At 36.0% G+C, this 24,737-nt stretch overlaps 1 protein-coding gene across 5 annotated transcripts in view; it reads left to right on the top strand.

Annotated features, from left to right (window-relative positions):
* Nucleotides 1–24,737, top strand: part of AKAP9 (A-kinase anchoring protein 9) — a 98,885-nt gene that overhangs the window by 7,135 nt on the left and 67,013 nt on the right. For all 5 annotated transcript variants that reach the window (XM_065731248.1, XM_065731247.1, XM_065731245.1 and 2 more), the window contains exons 2-3: nucleotides 17,328–17,582; nucleotides 21,644–21,688. In XM_065731248.1, coding sequence (XP_065587320.1) covers nucleotides 17,328–17,582; nucleotides 21,644–21,688 — 300 coding nt within the window. The remainder of the gene's footprint in view (nucleotides 1–17,327; nucleotides 17,583–21,643; nucleotides 21,689–24,737) is intronic.

Raw genomic sequence — 24,737 nt, 5'->3', positions numbered from 1 at the left:
ATTTGTATACAGAGATATTAACTGCAGTTTGAGTGGTTCCTGTAGCATCTTACTGTTTATGATAGTGAAAATCTAATGACATAAAAGAATAAGGCTTCTGAAGTAGGTCCAACTTTGTTGTTGCTATAGCTTATTTAGACTATAAAATTATGTACTAGAAATGCAATTGTTGGGAATCCTAATTAAGGACTTGAAAATGCTGTCTAAAATCTCTGCCCATAACAAGAGAGTTAAGTGTACTTCTATGTATTCATTTTTTGATCACTTATTTACTAGTACTAGCTAATGTGAAACTTCAAATTTGCTAAGTTGTGTTGGTAAGTATACCTCAGTTCAGTAAAATTCATCAGATAATTGCAGTCTTTTCACTGTTATGTTGAAACATAAAGCAAATAGATCTTGAAATTTATCACGATGAAATAGTTGCACGCTGCCTACAAAGTGCTGGCCTGTCGTATTTTTTTGATGGTTCTGATTTTCCCATTTCTGAAAAGAAATCTTAATCTTCATTTTTTACATTACTTTCTGAGTCTGACATTTTGTGTTGTAAAGTCAATAAAGAATTAAATTTAAAAATGCTTAGATTTCTTAGAGTTCTTGGTGTCTTAGAAAGATGGACTGTTTATTTCTGCTTTCGCCTCTTCCATAGGAGACCACCAAAAGCTTCCAGGAATAACACATTCAGCAGTTATGAGCTGAGCAAAAGTCTGTGAGAGTCCGGAAACCAAACACCAAGCACAGCCCACAAATGTAATAACCACAACTTGTTGCATCATCATGAAACAAACAGAAGGTGGTCTCTTGGACCATACTCCTAAACCTGAAAGCTTGAAGAAACTTCAACTCTCCACAATTCGAGATAATATTTTTAAAAGGATGATGTAGTGATATTTCCGGGGGAGGGGGGAATGCATTTGATGAAAAGCCTATTGCTATGGCAAAATTACAGTGTATATATAAAACTAAAATCCTGAGCTAAAGAAACAAGACCAGTGGAGCTGAAGAGGTGCAGTAGATGGAATTCTGAGGTTGTGTTTGTGTAGATATTGATAAAATAGGTATTACAATAAATAGAATAAGATGCAAAAGGGTTTACTCACAGCTGACTTTCCTGATAGGGCATAGATTAGCAGAAATGATTATTCCTCTATCCTTGGTTTGCTTTCTGAAGGTTTTACTTGTCCTTGCACTTGCTCTTCTATGGGAAGAAATCTTCTGTGTCCATCTACAAAGCAAGAGAAAATTGTTTAAATGTTTCTAAAGCTACTTATATTGCTGAAGTCAGGTAGCTGACTTAACATTGAGAATATATATTTTCATTTAAAAGTTATTTAGGAGAAATATCTACTATTGCAAGCAATGCTCCATAAAAATAATAAGTACACCTTGTCTTCATATGTTCAGTAGTATGTTATGACAGCTAGCGTGGGTTGGTGTGTTTTTGAGAGAACAGAATTCTTGATACAAGCTCTTCAAAAGGTGATGTTTCCTCTTTTTTCTTCATTCCTTTGAATATATTCTATGAATTAAATTTTGCATTTAAATTAACAAAGGAAAGAAAAGAAGCAAGGTTCATAGACAAATAGCTTGGAATTTGGTGAACAATATCAGTGCCTTTTGTGAGCCCACTTTTCCCTCGTGATTCAGCAATGTGTAAAAACAAAGAAAAATAACAGTAATAGAAGTCTGTCACAATCATGCATGTCTGTCAAGTGTTGCATACTGGGTGTGAAATTCATACAATTGGTTCTTCCCTTTTGTCTGCTCTGCTCCTTACAGAGCTGTCTCACAAACTTGCTGTGCCTGGGGGATTTGTTCTGTGGTCATTCAGACCCAGACATGCCACATCGTATGAATTAATGTAAGAGTAATATAAACAAAAGGAGAATATCAGTTTGACTTGTTAGAACAATTTTATAATTTATTAAAAAAAAAAAAAAGAAAAACCCAAACTTCATTTGTTGTAAAATGAAAACTGTAAGTTGCCTTTTGTAACTGGTTCAATGTCATCACATCGCAAGGAGTGTCTATTCTTCCTTGCTTAGCTTGAGCAGAATTTAAACTGCTGATCTGTAGCTGAAAAGCTGATTGCCTTGTTGCCAAGGATGTAACCTTGCAAATTCTTTATCAGTTTCATGTCATTTGTCAACTTGAAAAAGTTGATAATCTTGTGATGGTTAGTAATAAAGTCATGTTTACACATCACCTGTATGTTCTAAAGATATCTTCCTAATTCATGAGAAAGTAAGTATGAGCAAATATATTCAGATCTTATTGTGCATCATTCTATTCTCTTTTGTACTATTTCTGTCTTTAAATCAGTTTTTGATCTGAAACTCTGATATAGGCTTTTGTCACATTTTTCTTTAAAAATAAAAAAGTGTAAAGTAGAGAGAAAAAGCTCTATTTATGTATTCTACATAAGTACAACAGAAATAGTTTACAGCGGAGTAAATTTTTTGGCAATACATATTCTTTTTCCTCTTAGGATGAAAAAAGTTGAATTTACAAGAATCAAGGTAATATAAGCAGTACATAGACACTCAAAGTAAATCAGTAATTAATGTTTTTTTCCAACAAATGCTCTCTTCAACTCCTTTCAATCATGTTCTAATAAGCTCTTCTTCTTTGTTTAGCATATAGATTAAATGTTATAGTGCAGGAGAAAATTAAAATATGCACTGCTGTGAAGTGCAGAAGTCCTGCTGAGGGAAAATATGCAGCCAGCTACAGCTCCTTTCTAGTAGCATCAGCACAAACCAGAAATGACAAATGCTTCTTATAAGTTTTTCTTCCATTAGCTACGTGGAGAAGTCTGGACAAAGCCTCTTTAGATGCAAATTCTCCCCATGCCTGTCCTTAGCTGCCTCGATCTCTCTACATCTTTAAAGCTTTATACTCTAGATATGGTAGTCTTTTAAGTTAATTAATTAGAATTTGAAGTTCAGTATGTATCAAGTGTTAGAGAAGAGTGAACTGCGTTGAGTATTAAGATCCTATAAGCAGTATTACCTGTTGTCTGACTACTACATTCTTCTATTTTTTGTTTGGTTGGTTTGGTTTGTTTGTTTTTTCTTCTCATAGGATTCTAATCAGTATTAATGATTTTGAGAAACAGCTGTTTCCTCCCAACTCTAGCCCTCTGGAAACTACAATGAAGCTTGATAAATGCACTGTAACCAAGGCTGCCATGAGCAGCAAGACTGCTTATAATCAAGTAGTTGAAAAGATTCCTTTTTAAAAGAAACAAGCTTGTCTAAATGAGTTGTTATTTAGTCTAAATGTAATAATAACGTCCCTGGGGATCTGTGCAATTGTGGGTTTGAGAGTGCCTTTAGGTAGCTAGGGCTGATTCATACAGAATTCCTTGGTGAAAGTCAGTATGGTGTTAAGATTCTTGACGCTGCTGTCATCTTAGAAGCAAACTAAAGGTTTCATCTAGTTATAATAATCATTAGGTGGTTATGGCTAAATGAAAGATTGTTCTTAGGATTGTTTTTGTTTTAATGGCTTAATCTCAAAGTAGGTGGTCTGTCAAGCAGAATCTTTAAGGGGTCTGTGTCACTCAATAACTTCATTATTGTGTGTGGAAAGAATGTGTGGCTATATGCATGCAGTACTAAGCTGAAGTGAAAGGCAAAACCTGTGAAAAGGCTTAGAATTCATTGTAATCTTGACAAATGATCTGGTTACAAAAGGACATGGAAGCAATTCTCAAGGACTTTTCTGTTTCTTTAATGATTAGGAATGTTCTTGGACTTCCCAGGTCCCCAAGTATAATGGCAGTTGGAGCGAATGAAGCATTGTGTACAGTACAGAAAGTCAAGCTGGGATCTGCTTAAGCAAATCTCATGCACAGAAATTTATGGGACTGAGTGTGATGTATCCAAGCATCCTGGCAGGAGCCGTCTGCTATCATTAGGAGGCTATTCCCTGTCATCTTTTAAAGTTCATGGTGATTAGGAGATTCCAAAGGAGCAGAGAAAACAAACAGGCATCAAACCCATCTTCAAGAAGGTCAAGGAGGATGAGGGGAGCCATAGGAAGGTCAGCCTAACTGCGGTGTTTGGGAAGATTGTGGAGAAGATCTGGAAGCTGGTTTGGGGTACATAAGGGTGATAGTTATCAGATGCAAATTAATTGTCTTCTACAATGAGATGAGTGACTAGATGTACACACAAAAGAACGTTGGATGTTGTTTATCTTGACTTTAGGAAAGCTTACGATGCGATAAACTTACTGTAACCAAAATGTATGTGGATGTCTTGGGTGAGTTGGCAGCAAGGGAAGTTAGACAACTGTTGTGACTGCTGTGCTCAGAGTGATAATACAAAAGCCATCTGGTGTCCAGTAGCATTTTTCAGATACTGAAACTGTCACAAGTACTGTTTGATGTTCTTATTAATGAACTGGAGATCAGGAAGGAGTGTGCCTTGAGCAAGTTCACCACTGAAGTTAGGGAGAGCAGTTAGTGAATTGAAACAGAGGACTTCTTTTCAGGGAGGCTTTGACAGTGTGGAGAAATGGGCTGACTAGCATGCTTTACCAGTGAGAAAAAGAGGCATTTCAGGTTCTTATTTTGATACTAGGGTGGAATAGTAGTCTACAGCATCCTCCATGGACTTAAAACAAAAGAGTTGTTTTGTGATCTAACTTGTAGTTGAGGAAGTGAGAGAAGATGCCACAGTATTCCCAAGATTGGAGCTAGAAATGTAGAATACTATGTTATGTGTTTGGTTGTACCTGCAAAGGCAGAGCTGGTCTGCCCATAGTTTGTGTTGGATCTGCCAGGAGGCCAGAATGATTCCTTCATGCAAATAGTTTTTGTATATTAGCTGGACAAAGGTTGAGTCCTTTCTATCTTTTAAAGTGTTAAGGTTTCCACCAGCACCCTGCATGTTCATCTACATAGAGTTCTTTTGTGGTGATGTTGTAATTTTGAGCTTTTTAACAAACACCAACAAATCTAATGTCTGCCATTTTTATGCATAGCACTCATGGTATACCCCACATTTAAAGTTTTTGTAACTTTTTGAAGTTAACGTTCTATTCAATGTTAAGAATAAAGCAAAATTAAAATAACCTACCTTGAATTCATGGAATGGTAGAATGTTTTAAGTTAGTTGAGACCTTTAGATGTAGCCTGGTTTAACCCCCCTCACAGCAGAGCCAGCTTCAGTGTGGATGGGTTGCTCAGGATTGCAGCTACTCCCGTCTGAGCAAGGGGAACTGGTTGCTTAAACCCCAGTGATGTGACTTTCAATTCAATTGGTCATAAGAGGTTAATACTTCCCAAGGAGGACCTTAGAGTGGTTTGAGTACTACCATCTCATATGCAATAAAGGTGGTCAAGTGTTACGTGCTTTGATTTCTTTTAAAATATTTAATACATTAAGAATAAAAATAGAAGTTTACAAAGTCAAATATTTCAGTGTAAAGAACGATTGGATTGAAGGCTATGTGGATGTAGATGTAGTATTGCTTGGCTTGTTTTCAGCAGTTCTATCCAACAGAGCCTCTCCTTATTCTATCTGAAAAATGAACAGTGTTCAGTGAATGATGAAGCTGGTCATAATTACATCTCCATTAAATAGATTTGAGGAACTTGTTTATATAACGTTTGGTAGATCAATGTTTTTCATTTTTCTTACAGTCTTTTCTAGGGATGCTTATTGCTAACATTATAGATGTATCTTGTCTTCAGGGAGAAGTCAATCATTTTGTTATCCTTCCAAAAAACACAGTGCTTATGAGGAAATTAGTCTTCTCGTTGCACATCTGTGACTCTGCCTGTGTTATTATCCAAATGTGAAAAATTATGTAACTTTCCAACGCTGTGCTCAGTCTTTTAGGCCATGTTTGTTACTGCTAAGCATATATTTCCTATGTTTCACAGTAGTGGTCAGCAGTCAATTCACCAAAAACATCATTAGAATTTTGCTTCTGGGTGCATTTTTTTCTTATCTGGTTGCATAAGAGCTGTCATCTCAAGTGGCAATGGGCTGATGTGGTCAAATACTGACTGTGGACAGCTGGAAACCAGCACAGCCGTCTTTCACATCTTTTCTATTCCTTCCCGTGACAGTTTTTCGCTGCAGTGTATATTGTGGTTTTTTTTCCCCTTCCGTTTCTTTGCTGATGGTGTGAGCCATCTTTTAAATTCACATATTCATATTTAGCAAATACTCTGTTTTAGATTTTACTTATTCTGAAGAATTTTCAGATTTTAACATTCCATATAAATTATATTTAAACTCTAAAAATAGTTAAATACCAATTCATTCTTACCAAGCAACTGAAATAAGGTGTTCCTGTACACTGGGAGCATCACATTGGAAGATGTCCAAATTAGTTATAACTTAAGGCTAATTGAAGAAAACACTAATATAGAAGCCCATATTCTGTTATTTCCTGCTATACTGCATCCTTAAAGGAGGTGGTCTTACCAGTGCATTTGCTGTATTTTTAATGTAATGCAGCAAAATGTCAATCAGTTAAAATTATTTCTGATATTGCTTTACTTTTTCCATACTTTCAAAAAAAAAATCTGTCTTTTGGGATATTGCCTTCATTACTGCATTTAAGGAGGAAGAAAATATATATATATTATTTTATTTTGTATAATAATGTCCATGTTACTGCATCTGCATAGGGAAAATGAGTTATATATTTTATTGGGAACCCGCTGGGATTATTGTACTGAATGGAATGAACCTGGTCAAAGTAATTTTTTTCTATTGTTTCGGCTATTCTTTTCCATCCACAGTTGCAAATATAAACATGATTCTGCTTATTGTTGTCTCATACATAAATGCATCAGAATACAACTCAGTCTGCCAATACTCAGAAGGGTAAGTAGTTTATATTTAGGATCCCATTGCTAGAAGCATGAGAGTCATTGCTTCATGATGCTTTACATTTTCTGGTTTTTAGTTTAGTGTTAAAGACCATCCTTTGTAATAATGTAAAATGTCAGCCTTAACTCTTCCATGCGTTAGACAATTAGTAAGCAAAGACTGTATCTATGTTACAAATGCAAGTAGTTGGTTGCCAGTGACTTGATGGACAAGTGCTGTGTGGGGATTTGGCAACTGTTGCTTTTGCATAGCTTTATATTTTTTCAGCTGGTGTCTAACTGGCAAGCACAGATGGCCATAGCTTGTGATTTGTCTATGTTTCTGAGTCGGAGGAGATATTTGTGCAGTTGTTTTTAAGGTTGCATTGTTTAAATATCGTATGTTAACTATTCTATGTTTTTTTTAATTGCTGAGTTTATGGCACGGGATTTTTTGGAACCAACCACTTTAATTTTTTTTTTAATAATATGAAAGGTTTTTGTATCCTGCCTTTGCATAACTTGGAACATTTGCTTTTAAGTGATTTCTTCAAGTTATCAGTGTTATTTTGTCATGTTAGCAACTTTATGTTGCTCCTGTGAAAATTCATCAAGTTAGGCCCAGTAAAGTCTTTTTCTTGCTGTTAATGAAGGGTGTTCTACTGCAAAGTCAGAAGTGATTGTCTCAGCAGTACTTTATGACGAGAGGGAATGGCCAGAAGTTGCACCAGGGAAGATTTAGATTAGACCTGAGGAAACATTTTTTTTCTGAAAGAGTGGTCAGGCACTGGAATGGCCTGCCTAGGGAGGTGGTTGAGGCACCATCCCTAGCGCTGTTCAAGAAGCGTTTAGATGAGGTGCTAAGGGATTTGATTTAGTAGTAGTTGGGTAGGGATAGTGATAGGAGGATGGTTGGACTAGATGATCTTGTAGGTCCTTTCCAACCTTATGAACCTATGAAGCAGTTAGGACTGTACTAACCCACAGTTTAAGAACATCTTAGAGAAACTGTGAGCTTATGTTTGAAGGATCAGGATGGTTCTGCCCATCCCAACATACTATATAATGACACTGTTGTCGTTGGTTTTTGGACTACTACTGTTAAGCAAGATATGTATTTTTTACTTGATTTTTTTTAAGACCCAAATAGACATACTTAAATGCTTAACCTGTTACAGCATTGCAATTGTTTTCTGAAAATAAATCGTTACCCTGAAAGAATTCCAGGGGATTAATTAAATGAATCTCCAGCAGCTGATTTAACTATGTATAGTTAAATAGCTGATATAGGAATATGCTCATTGAAGCACAGGTGTTAAAACAGTTGTTTTAAGAAGTAGCTATTTAAGCAATGCTCAGATTGTTGATAATTTTTTTAGTGTTACAGAAGCTAACATGCTTGCTGATGTGTCTGATGCCCAAGCTATTTCCAAAAGTTCAAGTTCTGAATGCATTAATGACTTGGTGCCTGTATTTGTTCATTATACTGCTGCTATTGCTTCTCTTTGGAAGCCCAGTTGAAACTTGTTATCCCTTATGTCCATTGTCTAGTTCTTTATTTCTCTTTCCTGTGACGTATGGTATTCACTTATATTCTGTTTAAATCATGTATTGTGAAAATGAAGTACTGTTCTGAAGTTGAAAATAAATCAGTCCTGGTTATAGTTGAGTTGACTTACAGAAATGAACTGCAATAAGTGTAAAGTCCAATGTTGCAATTTTGTTGAATTATGGTACCAAAAGGAAAAGCAGTCATAAAACTAAATGCTAGAGCATAATTTTAATGCTTCTGTAACATGGAGACTCTTTCATTTGCCTTCTGTTCAGAAGGCTGCCATATATGCTTTTAAAACAGCAGCTGCATTAGCTAGTAGCACCTCATCTCCATTTACATCATGTTTAGTGTCCTGTGCTGTTCTTACATGGACTCTATAGCTAATGACACTCAGCGTCTTCTGCAGATACCAAAACACCCAAGGGGACTGGGTCCAGCTGAGGAGCGACTTGTTAGCCATGAGTACATACTATTCAGTTGCTGAGGTTCAGTGGTTTTGTTTGTGAATATAAACACAGTGGCACGTAGATCTTTGCAGTGTTAAAGACAGTGGCTGATTTTTGTGACTCCTTTGAAGACTGGGACAACACTTAAGATTGGTCAGTGCCTGAAGTTATATGTTGATACTTTTGTTTCTAAAGGGCTGTGAGATGTTCAAGCAGTCTGAAAAACAATAGTGTAACTGTATGGAAAGCAACTAATGCTTTTAGACTATTCAAATCCTTAAATTACGATTCATTTTCAACAGTTAATTAATATACAAGTCTATCTGCTGGGTGCAGAGTTTCAAAACTCTGTCATGAAGTGTGAATGTCTGATAATGGAATGCTGGTTCATCCTCAGAAGTTTGTGGAAAAATATGACTCGCGTTTAAAACTAACAGTTTAAGAAAGTAAGAAATGAAACTCTTGTTTTCTATTGTTTTCTTTTGTTAGAATAAAATATAACCGAAACATTTGTGCGTCCTTTGTTTTAAATTTATTTACCAGATTTTATCTCTAATGTGGAATTTTCTGGTTTGGGGAAGCTGGATAATTTTTTAAAAAATCTGTGAGAGGAGAGAGGGAAACATTTTTCCTTGTTGGGAACAGAAAGATTTTCATTAACAGTGTAATGGTTCCTTTTCTTTCCCTCCCTCTCCTCCAGATATTGTTTCAAAAGGTTGGTGGATGCTGACAACTAAGTTTGTTCCTATGCCATTGCTTTTTTCAGCCTAGCTGAAGAAAGCTTCAAAATCAGTTTTTAATTAAAGCTGGCATTATGGATGATCCTCCTGGAATGAAAGGAGTGTGTTTCTGTCAGTGTGTAAGTTCCTCTTTGCTTCCCTTTGCCTGTCCATTATTTCCAGCCCTTTGAAACTCTATCCAGAAGCGTAAGACAGAATGTACCTTGTGAGCAAGCACCAAGAGCTTATCTCTCTCTAATATAGGGTGAAAGTGGCACTGCTTTATCTCTACTTCCATGGTCTTGATGCAGCAAAGACTTCCTACATGTTCAGGCCTCTTGCACTGATGATCTGTGCTTTTCTTTTTTTACAGAGCAGCATGAAACAAGCTTTCTCTTGCCCTCTGATTTTTGTCATGAACAGGTTGTCCCAATACACTTATGTCCTCTTCATTTTGGGAGAGTACTAACACAAGCCAGATGCTTTTTTTTCATTGTCTGTTAGAAGTTCTGTCACTCAGTACAAGAACAATATAAAGTCATCAGAGCAATATTAAAAAAAAAATGTATGATATGTAGTACTAATTAGTTAAAGAGACCAGTCAGCCAATTTAGTAATGGCTAATTTGTTCTAATTGGACTTTTCTCATAGCAGTGCAGCACCAAAATGTTCTTGTTGTATTTCAGTCTTTGTCTTTATAACCAGACTCGAAAGTTAAGTGTATGAAAATGCTCTTATTGCTTACCCAGAAAATAACCTAGCTGTAATGAACTTAGCTGTTCCTTGGTCTGTTCCTATTTAAATTCTTGGGACATAGAAGACCAGACCAGATCAGAACCACACTAATTCGGAGGCTTTCCAGCTCACGGAGCCATCTGGAGGGGTTCATTCAAGTTCAGTGCCCTTGGTTATTAGCACTGGCATCAGTACTGTCTGAATCAATATAGACTGCTAAAAAGATGGAGAGAATTGCCCTACCTCCTGTTGCTTTCTGTGGCACTTCAGCTGGTGCTCTCACAGGCCTGTGCAGGGCACCACCAAGGAATGGCTGTTTCTGAACAGCCTGATGGGTTCAAGCTTGTATTTAGGTACAGATTATAACATTTCTTCTTAACAAATTGTCAGTCTTACTGGCATGCTCCAAATCTCACTTAAGACATTCTAAGGTCTTGCACGTTAGTTGGGAGGATATGACTGTGAGTGCTACATAATAATGAGCAGAAATATCTCATTCCTGGGGAATTATTTCCTTCTTCATTAAGCCTAATATTTTCCATTTATTTAATTGAGCATCTGTTGAAATGAACAAATAAACTAAAGCTTCATTTGCCTCAAAGGATAAGCAGAACTAAACTTGCAAAGAACATTAATTATTTACTAATAGTACAATTCAGATTTCAAGCTATGAGATGTAAATGTTGAACATACTTTTAGATGCTTACTCGATTATCTTCATTCTGTAGGGTTTTATCTCAAATTCTTATAAATTTGGAAAGAGTTATGATTATTTCTTACTAGTGATCATTGAATAGAGTAAATCAAAGATTTTGGGGTGACTTTAAGTGAACCACTGGAAAGAAGGTTGTCTGTCCTCTGTATTTGATTCTTTTCCATTCATCTCTATCATTCTTTCCTTAATATAGGTATTGGGAACTCGGAAGCTGCAGGCATCACTGTAAGCGTGCTCATGAGTGAATACTTTGGAAATGCAACCTTCAGTGCTGAAATCTGCTGTGAATAGAACAAAAAGAGATGTAGTGCCACTTCTTTCTCTAATAAGGTTGCTATTAGAGAGGTTGCTATAGAGTTTCTGCTATACAGTTGCTACTGTCCTGTTCAACACTTATTTAGGGGCAGACTGTCATGCATTTATAAACTTGGTGGCCTAATAGGAAATAAACAGCTTAGGTGGAGTTCTCTTGCCTTACTCTCATTGTTGCTGTCTCTTGGATTGTCTTCCTTATCCCTTCTTAGAGTCTCTTTTCTGCTTTTCTGCTGCTGAATGCAAAAATGTTATTGTATAATGAAATAATAAAGCCAGATGAGAGAGAACTTCTCTGATGAGAAATTACAATAGATATTTCTTCATTTGTTAAGGGGACAGTGAATTAGACAGCTTGAACATAGACCAGACAGGTCTCATACCTTTGAATGATGCCTAAACATCAAATTCAGACTTGCCTTTTTGGTTTTTTCTTGGCTTGCAAGACACCTGAGTCAAGACTTTATGAAACATATCTGTGATTCTTAATCCTAAGACAAGACTCTGCTTTTGACTTCTCTGTGTTATCAAAAGACTTTGTAGCAATAATTATTTCCATGTGGGGTGGTTTGTGATCTGTCATTACTAGCTCAGGTGAACCTTAAGTTAATACTTCACATTTTAAGGCAAGATAGCAGTCAGTCATATTCCAAATAATTTGGCTTCAGTTTCTTGCTAATCATTAGGTGATGAGAATTCAGAGCATTCTAATTGGAAATACTAGAGCTTCTCAACCAAAGAATTATTTTTGAGCTTCATATAGGCTCATGGTGCATCTGAGTGTCACCTTGCACTCCTGGTAAAAGTATTTCTGATTCTGGGACAAATGTTAGTTATCACTTATCTATACAGTTTGCTACAGTGTATGCTATAATTTCAGAAGGAGCTCAGAGCAAACTGTTCTGCATTCATTCCATATGCAGAAAAAACAACCCTTTCTTCATCAAATTTGTGACGCTTCTTTTAGGCAAGTCCCAAGCAGCACCTGCAGAGAACCCTACTTCGCTTTTGCCCGCCCTCAGTGTGCCTGGTTACAGATCTTGTTCCTGTGTAGAACTTCTGTCTGCTGGGTGGAAAATTTAACATTACATTCTCTGCTCTTAAGCATAACATTTACATCAGAACAGTTGTTTGTTGGGATTGCGACCTTTTTCCTTTATACTGTGAGATCAGATTCTCGAATAATGAATGGGATTATTGCTATCAAATTCTGATCCACAAAACAGGATTTGGGATTTTTCAGTCACACAGTAAAGTAAAACATTTAATCCCAAAATTGGTGTACAAGCAGTTGTATTCATGTACTTTTTATTTGCTATGGTAGGAATTAGCAGCAGCCATTTCAAAGGAGTTTCCCTTCATTGGTGTCAGGGCATTTTGCATGCCTCTGCTCAGCTCGCTGCCCACCAGGACTTCCAAACCCCCTTCAACAGAGCAGCTCACCAGGCTGTTCAGTTCCCAGCCCTTTACTGCTACATGACATAATTGCAACCCAAGCGGAGGATTTGACATTTATCTTTGTTACGTCCATGCAGTTCTTGTTGGCTCCATCTTCCAGCCTTTTGGGGTCTCTCTGTATGGTGGCACTTCCTTCTGGTGTATCTGCCTTTCCTCTGGTTTGATATCATCCATGAACTCGGTTGAGGTTCATTCAGTCTCATCATCCATGTTATCTATAAAGACAGTGAGTAATATAGGACTGAGTGTTTGTGACTGGCTAACAATTTGGCTTTGAACCGTTAACCACATCTCTGAGCTCTGGACAACATTCAGAAGTGCTTGTCTTCTTATACTGACTGATCCAGAAGCGTGTTGGTCCAATACAGTGTTTCTCTGGACAGCAGACTGAGAACTCCTGTTTAAGGGCAAGTCCTCTTCTGTGTGTTTATTCCATTCATCTGCAGTTCAAGTAGTATCTGGAACATCTTTCAAAATGATGGTAGATGAGATATGCAAGGCTAGATATGGCGTAGATCTCCTCTCATGCTTTTATTGTACATTGTAAAAGGAGAAAAGGAAAATTACTTGCCTGTAGCAACTCCTTTGAGGTGCTTTTTTTGTTTTTGTTCTGAAGCTCATCCTTCTAGGCTGCCTAAGAGGAGCTGTGGCAGTCAAACGGTCCCTGCTCCTTCTGTAAAATGTGTGTATTTGAATTTGAAAATTCAAAGCCAGTACTGATTGTGTGCAGGTAGAGGAAGTATAACCGTATAAAAGTACTTGTACAGGATGTGCTATCCATAATCTTTTTGTTCTAGTGGTTATAAGTTGTTGGGTTTTTTTTTTTTTTTTAGGAAAAGGTTATTGTTTCTTACTTCATACCAGCCTTTTTTCAGAGGCAGTGTGCAGTTTCTGTTAATCATTGTAGGCCTGCAAATGAGACCATGCAGATGTGATGTACTGTAGAAGAATGTTAAGGAGTGATAAGCAGCTGCAAAGAGTGATGGGGCAGCAACTAGTTTTAAATGGAGCTTAATATGTTTCTGTTTTAAAGACTCCTATCTATATCAAATAAAATTATAGCTATAAAAATAAGCTATAGTTCAATCAGACTATATTTGAGGTCAATCAATGTACAGCACATCCCCACAATTGAAATTTCTGGCACAACTGTCAAGGGTCAGAGTATGCTGAAGACGTTTTATTTACTGCTATAATTATAAAAACAGCGTTATTTATTTATTCAGTTATCATGATTGATATGGTTTACATGAGTCATCCCTGCCGCTCTGGGAGTTAGTGCACATCTTTCTCAAGAGCATTTAGTACCTAACAGCAATTGATTCTTCTCTGTTTTTCTGTTTTTCTTCCACTTGCAGAACAGCAGTGTTTAAAAGCCTAAGTTATTTTGTATCTTGTCTGTGTAGTCTTGCTATGGTCTGTCCTGTGTTCTGGGATTTTAAAGAAGAAGGAGGTTATGGTTCTAACTAGACAATTAATCCTCTACATATCTTAAGTTCTTATATCATTATAAGATTATCATTATTTTATTGTAGGAAACTATTTTGAAAAGTGTAGCCATTACTTGTTTGCATTCAGCATGCTGCTCTATTCTATGCCTGTGACTTTTAGTAAGTGTTTTTCTAAGAGGTGCTATGTCTTATGCATCCACAGAATTTAGTACTGGCATTCATTCACTTCCCGTTTATCAAACTAATGGAGAGCTGGGCAGCTGTTGTAAATGGTACCTCTAGAATTATAAGCCTGAAAGCAAAGAAATGTCCAGGGTAAGGTACTTAGTCCCTCTTGCTCCTTCCAGTTCTGAGGCTTTCAGTGACTGGGGCTGGATCCTTCCTGCTCCATCAGTAGCTGCTGAGTTTGCAACTTTTGCTCTTGCTTGGAACTTTTGTAACTTGATGAAGACATGAGTTGTTTCAGAACTGCAGAGTCAAAACTGGCAAGAAGCAATGTTAAGTTCTCCACAGGCTTCATTTTGGTACTAACGAGCTGGTGTACCTTGAAGGCAAGGTAAAGGAATGAATGGTGGCATCAGCTTTGTTCACGCTGGAAAAATTGTCTAGAAATACAAAGCAGTTCTGGAAGTAGTTTTCTTTTTCAATTCTAGAAGGTCTTTTTCCATAGTTCCCAGGACTGTTGGTGGAGTTTTTTTCCTGCTTGTCATTGAAATGTAGCAGGATCCTTGGCTTGAGCTCCTGAATTCCATTATCTGAAAGAATTCTGCATCTGAGATTGCTGTCTTGATCTGAGCACTATAGGCTGCATTTGCACGGCAGTAGCTTTTTGTTATACTGATTCTCTCGTGTCTAACTTTTTAATTTGTTTTAAAATGTGAATTTGAAGTTGTAAGTTGAGAGCTTGTGTAATATAAAATGCAACAGTTTCATTTCATAACAGGCAGATAGTTTTCATGGGTGCCCATCCATGGCAATGTTCAAAAAGCATAATTAAGGTGTGTTTACAACTGACCTTGTAGGGTTTGATCAGTGAATTCTTAAGTGTAAATTGACGATTTAATTTTAGGAGAGAAATCTGGCATCACTCTGTGCTTCAGCTGAAATATTCAAAATACTTGAGGGGAGCATTCAGTAATGGAGTAATTCAATTGTCCTTGAGATAGACATCTAATTTTGCAGACAAAAAAAGACTGTAAAGCAGCTTTAAAAAAGCCAACTTAATTTTCCACTCGAGAAGGTTTCAATCAAATTGGAAAAGAGAGCTCTTGACCAGTGGCTCTGTGTGTCTTTCATTATTTAAAAATAATGAATAAATTTAAGCAATTGGTCAAACTGAAGTCAGATACTGTTTTATTTCCGTGTGGCATTTGGACATAGTCTGCTTTTTTATGATAAATTAAAAACTAATTTCTGAGTAGAACTGATGTTTTTAAGTGAATGTGGCTGTATTGTAAGGGGACAGATCTGGAATATTCCCATTTTTTGAGAAGCGTGTTGTTTCTAAGTGTGTTTTATTCCTTCCACTTTGAAGACAGGAGATAATCCTTTCCCTTTTATTCAGATTTTGTGGAGTGTTTAAGATCTGATAGGTTTTTGTGAAATAATGAGGGTTACAGATTTTAAAAATAGAGAGAAATTCCTGAAGTTGAACTAATTGGAGTGGAAGTAAGCATTAAATACGTAGGTGAGCATATTTGGCTCAGCAAATCTTCAGGTCCTCTGTAAACAGAGCAGGAGCCATATGCCAAGCTGTCACTTGTCCTAGGGCTGCAGAGGATGCTGAAGGAAGCCACGGAGAAGTACAAATAAAGGAACTAAAGCATAAACTTGACAGAAGTGAGACCTGATCTGCAAGACACATTTATTTACATTATGGCCTCCCAGCTATCCTGAGGCCAAATGAGACCTACAGAGCTCTGCAAGGGACGGCTCATGCAGTAGTAGAACAGTGCCTGGGAAGGGACATCCTTGTGTCTGAGCGTGCTGAAGAGGCCGAATGGAAGCCTGGCTTTCCAGAGTGGTGAATATCATGTGCCAAATTCCTTTTTTACTATAGCTTTTACTTGAAATTACTGTGATTTTATAAAGAATACATGACATTTGGGTATCAGTTATTGTAAAAAGTATTTAGAGCTTGAAGGTCCTTGTTATGCTGTGTGTTTACTTTGGAGCTGTGTTTATGAAATATACTCTTGCTTAGAGTCATTGGATTTTTTATTTGGAAAATAACGTTGTCTGTTACCAGATTTTGTTGTTGGGGTTGTTGTAGTTTGAAATTTTAATTGGTAAAACCTACCAGGCTTGTTTTTCCTATTGGAACAGAAATTTTGTTGTTGTGAAGGAAAAATATTTTAAATGGATTTTCTTGTGTAAACCACTATGAAGTGATTAAAAGTAATAAGCTCTTCAAAAGACAGTGTCTTACAGTATTTGAATAGCTTATATACTAATTGGTTTTTCAACTGTGTGCTTGACTCACCTGTGACTTTTTGTTCATCAGCATGTTTTGCTACAAGGTAGTGTATCTTCTCATCTGCTTGCTGTCTGTAGATTATTCCCTTATTATATATTTTGTTGTTTATGATGTTTTCAGTGCCTTCAGGTGCTTTCTTATGTTCTAACAAATTTTAAAAAAAAGTTTATTAAAAAAACATAATTTAATAAGTGGTACAATAAAAGATTGCTTTTATCTGTTTCTGGAAAAAGAAAAATGTTATTTCTATAAATTATTTTTGAGTTATTAGGTACTCTGAGATCAGAGGCTGTTTCATCATGCTTGTGCTTTACAATGACATTCATACCTTTACCTTTGGATGTTTTGATTCCCTGGTTTCTGTATGTAAAGCTGTGACTGGCCAGTATGAAACCTTAACGGAATTCAGTAGCATAATGTTGTTTTCCTTTGAAGATTTTTTAAAGCAAACTATGTGAATAGAGATATAGTCTGAATCTGTGTCAAGATATGCAGCATTAACTTCCAGGTAGTGATTAGTTTGAAGCTTTATGCTGAGCAGCTGGTAAGCCACTCTACATAGGGGATGTCTTTAGTAATAAAGAGGAAAACTTTCACCTTTAACAAGATTTTGTCTTCTGTACAGCTTGCCCAGTTTAGGCAGAGGAAAGCACAAACTGATGGACAGAGCTCATCAAAGAAGCAGAAAAAGAAAAGGAAAACAGCAAGCGTCAAAGATGAAGAATCAGTACAAGACGGACTTGATATTGATCGATCTCGAGGTGATGAAACATCTACGTGCACCAACCGAAAAGGAGCAGCTGCAACTGCTGACTTTGCTGTTACAAGGACTTTGCATAGTGGAGAAATTATCAAACACATCCAAGCTTATGCCACTGAGGTAAGTTGGTGTAAACAATAGTTTACAGTTTGGGAGGCAAACTAATCTTATTAATTTGGGGAATGAAAATAAAGAAATTATTTGAGACTCCAGATTTTGTTTCCTTGCCTCTGCTTTCTGTCTTTTAAAATGTCCAGAGAAGGTGTTTTCTTCTTGTCTGCTGGCATCATGATTTCCATAATCAATGTACCATAGATTATAGAAATTTTGTTGGAGCTGCTGTACTCTATAAATAGACAAAAGTTAGTTTTGTTTTATTGCTTCATTTTATGCATTTTGTTTTAATAAAAGTTTACAAATTGCTGTGGATTTTTATCCCTGTAACCATGGCAAAGGTAAAATGCAAAGCTAAGCATCTTTCTTGTATGCATTACATACTTAGAGTCTTTCTTGTTAACAAGGAGTGAATTTAGAAAACACTACTTAGCACTGGATGGCTTAAGAGACTAATAAACAGATACTCTACTTTTACTACTATAATCCTGCTTGCTAATGATTGGAAACACATGCTCCGGGAAGGTTGTAAGATAACCCATGTGGTATACACTGACAGTCCAGGTTAGTTCTCAGTGGGCATGAGTTCAAATAACCTAATACGTTGTTACCAGCATGTATCTAGGACTAAGAGATGCTGATGTTATTTACAATACAGGTTATTTCATTCCTGAAAGCAGTGCCTCTGAAAGGAAATGAGTATCACTTTGAACAAGCAGCTCAATTCAGATTCCCAGCTCAGTCCATGTGAATACAGTCTTATCTGACAGTCAGTAGAAGTGGCAGTGTGTATTAATAAAAACTTAAGTAATTGATCAACTTACAATTGATCAAGTAATTGATCAGCTTACAGTTTTAATCATACAGGTACATTAAATAGACAGAACTTCATAGATACTTGTTTTTAAAATTTAGAGTAATTTAAAATTTAAATATTTGTATTTATTGTGGATTTATTCTTAAGATCAGGCGTTATTTTTCTTGGGTCTGTTTTATTCTGACCTGAATGAAAAAACCCAAAGCACTTACATTATATTTGGTTTGGTTCATTTGTTCATTTTACAAATGAATTTAAATGAATAAGCATGGAGATTACTGTTCATTCATAACTTACCTCTGCTGAATTCCCATGACTTACTGATTCCTATAACAGTATTCACTTCCACTAGAAAAACAAAGCTACTCCAAATTGAGAGAGCATTTTTCTTTGTTACGTGTTGTCTGTGCCCTGCTTATTCATTTAAATGAGTAATTGATATTTTTGAGTTGCAGTATAATTGCTGAAGTGTCTATCAGTGCATTAGTGATAGAAGAAGAAAAATTATGAAATTGTTTCAAAGAATTTCTTAATTTACTGTTTTTGTTCTTTTAAGCGCAGTGCTTCAGATGGTGAGTCTGTATTACACTAATTGGATTAGAGCTTGCTTAGCTGAAATGGCAGCCAATGTAACAGGCAGTTTCAGGCTAATCCCTGCAGTGGAGAATTAAAGACAGCTTCTTTGAGCTGTTTGCTTTTTCACCCAATGTTAAATCTTTGTAGGCTGCTGTGTCAGGAGAGTAAGCGAGATTACTGGAGGCATTATGCAGGATTACTTTCTACCTAAATTTCGATTCAATTTACTTATTTCACCTTTAACTGGAATTCATATTTGGAATTGTTATTTTTATACTATGAAATAGAATACCTGACTATGTAAAAATCCTGAATGGACTCTGTACTGGTAGTTATGCAGATAGAAACTGATGTCCCTGCACCTTTTCTACTATGAATTTTAGCCTTCAGTGGAATTAGCATATCCAAATGCAAATAACTAAGAGCTTTCTTATTTGCTATCAGTAACAGAAAGTGAAATAGAAGCACTCCTATTGGAGCTTACTCTTCATCTCAAGTAAATGAGGTCCTCTTCACAGAGAGCATAAGTCTGTTTGGAGTATTAAAAGCAGTTTTTTGCAGTCATCCCTTTTTCTCAACTCAGTTCTTCCTCTTTTTTTTTTTTCCCTGGTATCTTGTGGTCTTGAGATAAACATGTCCTTTCTTACATGACAGTAAAGACAATCTAGAAGAGAGAGCTCAGGAATAAATGGGATTAGTGGTCTCTTGGTTTTAGGATCACTTATTTTTGCAATTAAAAATGGAAGAAAAAAAATAAAGTACAGTTCCAGGGTAAATAGTTGATGGAAACCTCTTTCCATTATGTCATTTAAGATTTTGTACCAGACTGCTTTGCAAGAATGTACTAGTGCCAGGTGAGCAAAATAAATTAACCTGTGCCACAGTAAAATTGTTCTTGAGCCACTTGAGTAGTAAAAAATATTAAATAAAGCTTCTTAGAAGAGAAAAAATCAGAGGTCTGTGTTGAAAAATACTTCCTAATTGATAAAGGTTGCTATAGTAACTCTTCTTTTTCATGGGACAAATGTTTGGTAGTAGTTTCAGAATGGCTTAACTGCTCACTCAAGTAGATGATAAAAGTATATAGTCACATGTTCATTGTTTCATTTTCATAACTTAGTCCAATTGTTAGTTATTCTCTGAGATTTCACAGACAGGGAACAGAAATAATGTAAGAAGGAGACGTTGGATGGGATTCTTGAGGAGAAGGAAGAAAAGTGACAGTGATGATTATGGAGAAACAGGAGTACCTGAATGGGAAGTGTAGCTGCTGGATGTAGATAAGGCACTTCCATGTTAGAATTGTGAAAGCAAAGAGTAACCAAAGGCCTGAACTAGGGAAGAGATATCCAGGGATGTACAGTAAAGTGTTGGGCTTTAGGGGTGTGGTGAAAAGGAGGAATAAAGAAAGTGAAATAAAATGTAGTAAGAATTAGAACAGGTAGTTAAGCTCATTTAGCATTGAAACAGACAATTTGAAATTGGAGAGTGAAGATCGTTTGCTCAACCAGTGTTTGAAAATAATCAGTTCACTGATGAAGTGAGTGCCACAAAAGGAAATACTAGATTCTCAATATGGTTATTTCAAAAACTAACAATCTGGCCAAGGATTGCTGGGATATCTCACAAATTTTCTTTGGTGAAGCAAACTCCCTATAAATAGCGGTAGATTTACTAAATCTGAAATTACCCACATAGAAGAATAGTCTGTGCATATACAGAATATTTTGTATTTTAGCTTGAAAATTTATGAGGCTGAATTCTGTATTACCAAAGACAGGAGAACTCATTAAACACTCAGATTGCTTCTGTGTTGGTGGTGATTTCTGATGTGGGAAATTTAGACACTGAGTGGATATGATCACTGCAGATCATATTCAAATTTAGCAGTGATTTATCTCTGTTAGATGTAATCTATTTAAGTCTGATCGTAGTTGGTTGGTTTGGGAGATACATTAGAGTTGGTTGGTTTGGGAGATACTAGGAGATACATTCCTAAAATCTGTCAATTCAAAGGAACAAAAACAAAGAAAAGCATGACAATACAATCAATAAGAATAGAGCTGTATATTGAAAACGTCATACAGATATTAAGTGTCCATAAAGCTTAGAATGATCTAAAGAGAAGGCATCATTACAGTGTAGGAGGTTGATATCTGAGCTCATAGGATTGAAGTATTTTTAATTGAGTTTTAGCAAGGGATTAACCCCTTAGTACAGAAGACATAACCACTTAACTTGAGTTTATTTGTAGATCTTTCTATAGTTCTCTTTAAGTAAACCCCTTGGTATTAGCAACCAAACAAATAACTAGATTGTTTCGAAGTTGGAAATAGACAATTTTAAAAGATTATTTGTGCCGCTAGCAGATATTGCACATCTAAACTGTGATAGAAATCTGTATGGTTCCCATTAAAAATTATAATATGCTTTCTTATTATCTGTATAGAAAAAATGCATAACAATGCAATTTTCCCTGTTTTTAAGCAAAGTAATTTGCTTATATTTGAATCTGGGATTTCAAGGAAATTAAGGTGACCTTTGGTATATATATTCAAACGACATTCATGGATACAGCTTATGTATTTTGAAGACTGTGTACTCAAAAAGAAATGGAAAATATCTTCTTTAATCTTTTTGTCATCATTGTAAATATCTTAATATTTTGTTTTAGCCGGAAAGTGAAATTTCCACTACAGTAGAAGATTACAGTTCTGAGGTAAGACTGAAGTAACGCTTCCTTTCTAACTTCTCTTTTGATTTTTTCTTTTACATGTGTATTGAAATGCTGTACATTGTTTTCCAAAAACAGGAAGAAGGAAAGAGTACACATGATATTATATACAAAGGTGTTGCAGGTCATTGCTGGTATGCTTGATGTATTAAAAAGTATTAAAAATCATTGAAGCAAACGTAATAGTAGGGTGGGTACTGTTATCAATAATACTGTGGATTTATGAGCTGTTGTAACAGTGTCACCTTTATGGTTGCAGTAATTTTTTGTGATGCCATTGAACTGTGCATAATTCCTTCCCATTTACTATTAAAAATATTTAACAAGTTGATTATGTTTTAATGAGATCCAGATTGCTCAAAAAATGGCTGGTCACCACTGTGCTGTGGGTAGGTGGTGAATCCATGACTTTGCATCATTTGTTTGGGTTCTTTTGTTTGTTTTTCCTACACTTACTGAACTATTTTTGTCTCAACCCAGGATTTCTTTCTTTTATATTTCCAATTCTCTCCCCATCCTGCTGCTGGGGGAGAGTGAGTGAGTAGGTAGGGACCATAGCTACTGCACACCATGCAGTAGCTATCACACTATCTGTTCCAGTCACTCAAGAGGGAAGTAAGCAATATGAAAATTTGTTCTTGCCAAATAAAACAGTTTATTGTTTGTAAGAAGTAAACTGTGACGTATTCAACTCTGTGGCAAGAACATTTTTGCAAGAGGTAGCTGTTGAATGTCTGATAGTGGTAAAAATTGTTTTGCAGTTAATAAAAAAATAAAAATCATGGTACAAACAGTAGTTTTCTGTAGTTACTATACACTTTTTGTTGCATAGCACTTTTGCAAAATTGCCCAGAATCATAAGTCTGGCAACTAGTAAGAGAGATCAGATAATCAAGCATGCTTCCATTACTGAAGTAATTTGATTTAGGATACTTACTTTTCTTTCTCTGATTTAGCCTTTTCTAAGAGAAGATAATTTACAACAACTGTTTGTTCCATACTAGTATTATAAATACTTACCATAAACTCTAAGGGAATATGCACACAACCAGAGAATGTCCCAAGTTATCAAGTTATATGTAATCCAGCAAATGTGTCCCTGACCTGGCACACTATATGGTGTAAAAGTAGAATCATTGCCACAGCAGGCACACTGGACATACCCTGAAAACTGAGAGGATCTTTGTTTCTCCATCCCAACTTATAGGCTTTGTCTTCACTTACTCTTCCTCTCGGTCTGTTCTTCTGACCAAATCTTATATTTGCATTCTGTCCCTGAGCTTTTATGTTGTTTCTTACCTTTCCTGTAACAGCCTCTATTAATCTTTTTCCCTTTCCTTGCCCATCTCCTTTTTTCATTTCCTTGGTCTCTTTGCTTATTCCTGTAGGGTTCACAGCCCGTTCCTAGCCTTCCTTTCCCTTCCTTAAATCATTCCCAAGCCCAAACTCTTTGTCTAGACTTTCCAACTTCATCTAAACATTATTTTTCCTTCTTTTTAAGTATTTTTTTCCTCTCTTGAAGAGCTCTTCTCCTTTATTTCTTCCTAAGTCCAATTAATGTTTAGCTCAAATCATCCTAGGTGAATGCAATAGTTCTTTTCAGCCTGTCATCAAATTGCAGTTACAATTTATCCCATAGATTTTGTCTCAGAGTTTTTAATTTGAGTCTTTTTACTGTACCTCTCTTCCCCAATTAGACTCTTTCTCTCCTGCATCTTCATCCTGCCTTTGTTTATAAGTACTCTCACTTTCTTCTGGTGTGTCAGGAGAAGGCACTTGGGAGTACACTGAAAATATTCCTTCACATTTATTGTTGGTTACTTTCAGATATAGACTAGTAAACCAAATGAACCTTGGTCCAATCAGTTGTGATCATTTTAATGGAATGTTTGATGTGGTGCAAATAAAATAAAAAATCCAAATCAGGCACCTCTGGGTTGAAGATTCCAGTCCAGCTGCTTGACAGCGCTATAAATAGAAAAAAGAAAAAATAAATAGAAGAGGGATAGGTTCAAAGGGTTGAAGCAAACAGGAGGAAAAATTCAGGTTAAAGATTTAGTATTTGTCTTAGAGAAAATATGCATTATTTTGACCAGTGAATTAGGAAAAGGAAAGAACATAATGAATCTGAGTTTAAGTATGGTAAGATGATAGTGCAGCATGTGCACAGAGTTTGCTACTGAAATTGAAACAAAGACTTTTGAACTACTGTGACCTTACTGCAACTATTTAGAATATATGCATCGCTACATTATGTAATTGTTGCTAAATGGGATATGTTTGAAGAGTGAACCTTTGAAAACAGTTGACAATGGCATTGTGATGTCATATATCTTTACACTCTCTGTCTTTTTTGTAAGCCTCCTTTTAATTACTGAAAGGACCCGACCTCTTTTTGGAATTCTGTGAATCCATGCATTTGTACAAATACAGGCCCTGTTCATCCATCTTTTTCTTCATTTTTCAGAACATCTGTATTCTCTTTAGTGGCTTTTGTCAGAAGTTAAACTGAAGTAGAAGCTCACAGTGAAATAGGTCATAAATCATTCGCTTTGTTATAATTGTTAAAATAAGCCGTATGTTTTTAATTATTCAGTCCTTTCTCTTGGGGATTTGGATGAAATTCAGAGATAAGCACATCCCTCTTTGAGAGACTTACCAGACACATGGTTATAAGTAGTTTTCTAAAAAAAAATTAAGAAAAATTAAACAAAGTTGAAAGAACTAGTGAATGTTTCTATCAGAATTCTTGTCTTACGGGATTTTTTTTTTAATGTAGTCTCATCTCAAATTTTCTCTGACACCTCTCTAAATACCTTCACTGTTAGAGGTGGTACTCTTATATATTACCGCTTTATATGACCAGCTTCATTTCTGAAACAAATTATTCATTTTGAGCAAGAATTAGACCTACTTGAATAGTTTTAAGTTAAATGATGGCGATGATTATGTACATATGGTTATGATCTAACCTCTGAACTAAGGGAAATGAGGCTTTTCCAACAGCTAGTTGTTTGGGATTTTTTTATAATTG

Source organism: Cyrtonyx montezumae, unplaced genomic scaffold (genome assembly GCF_038088225.1).
Source record: "Cyrtonyx montezumae isolate F1298 unplaced genomic scaffold, pur_monq_1.0 scaffold_14, whole genome shotgun sequence".
Taxonomy (NCBI): Eukaryota; Metazoa; Chordata; class Aves; order Galliformes; family Odontophoridae; genus Cyrtonyx; species Cyrtonyx montezumae.
The sequence above is the reverse complement of the archived record's forward strand: the minus strand, read 5'-3'. Positions and strand labels throughout refer to the sequence as shown.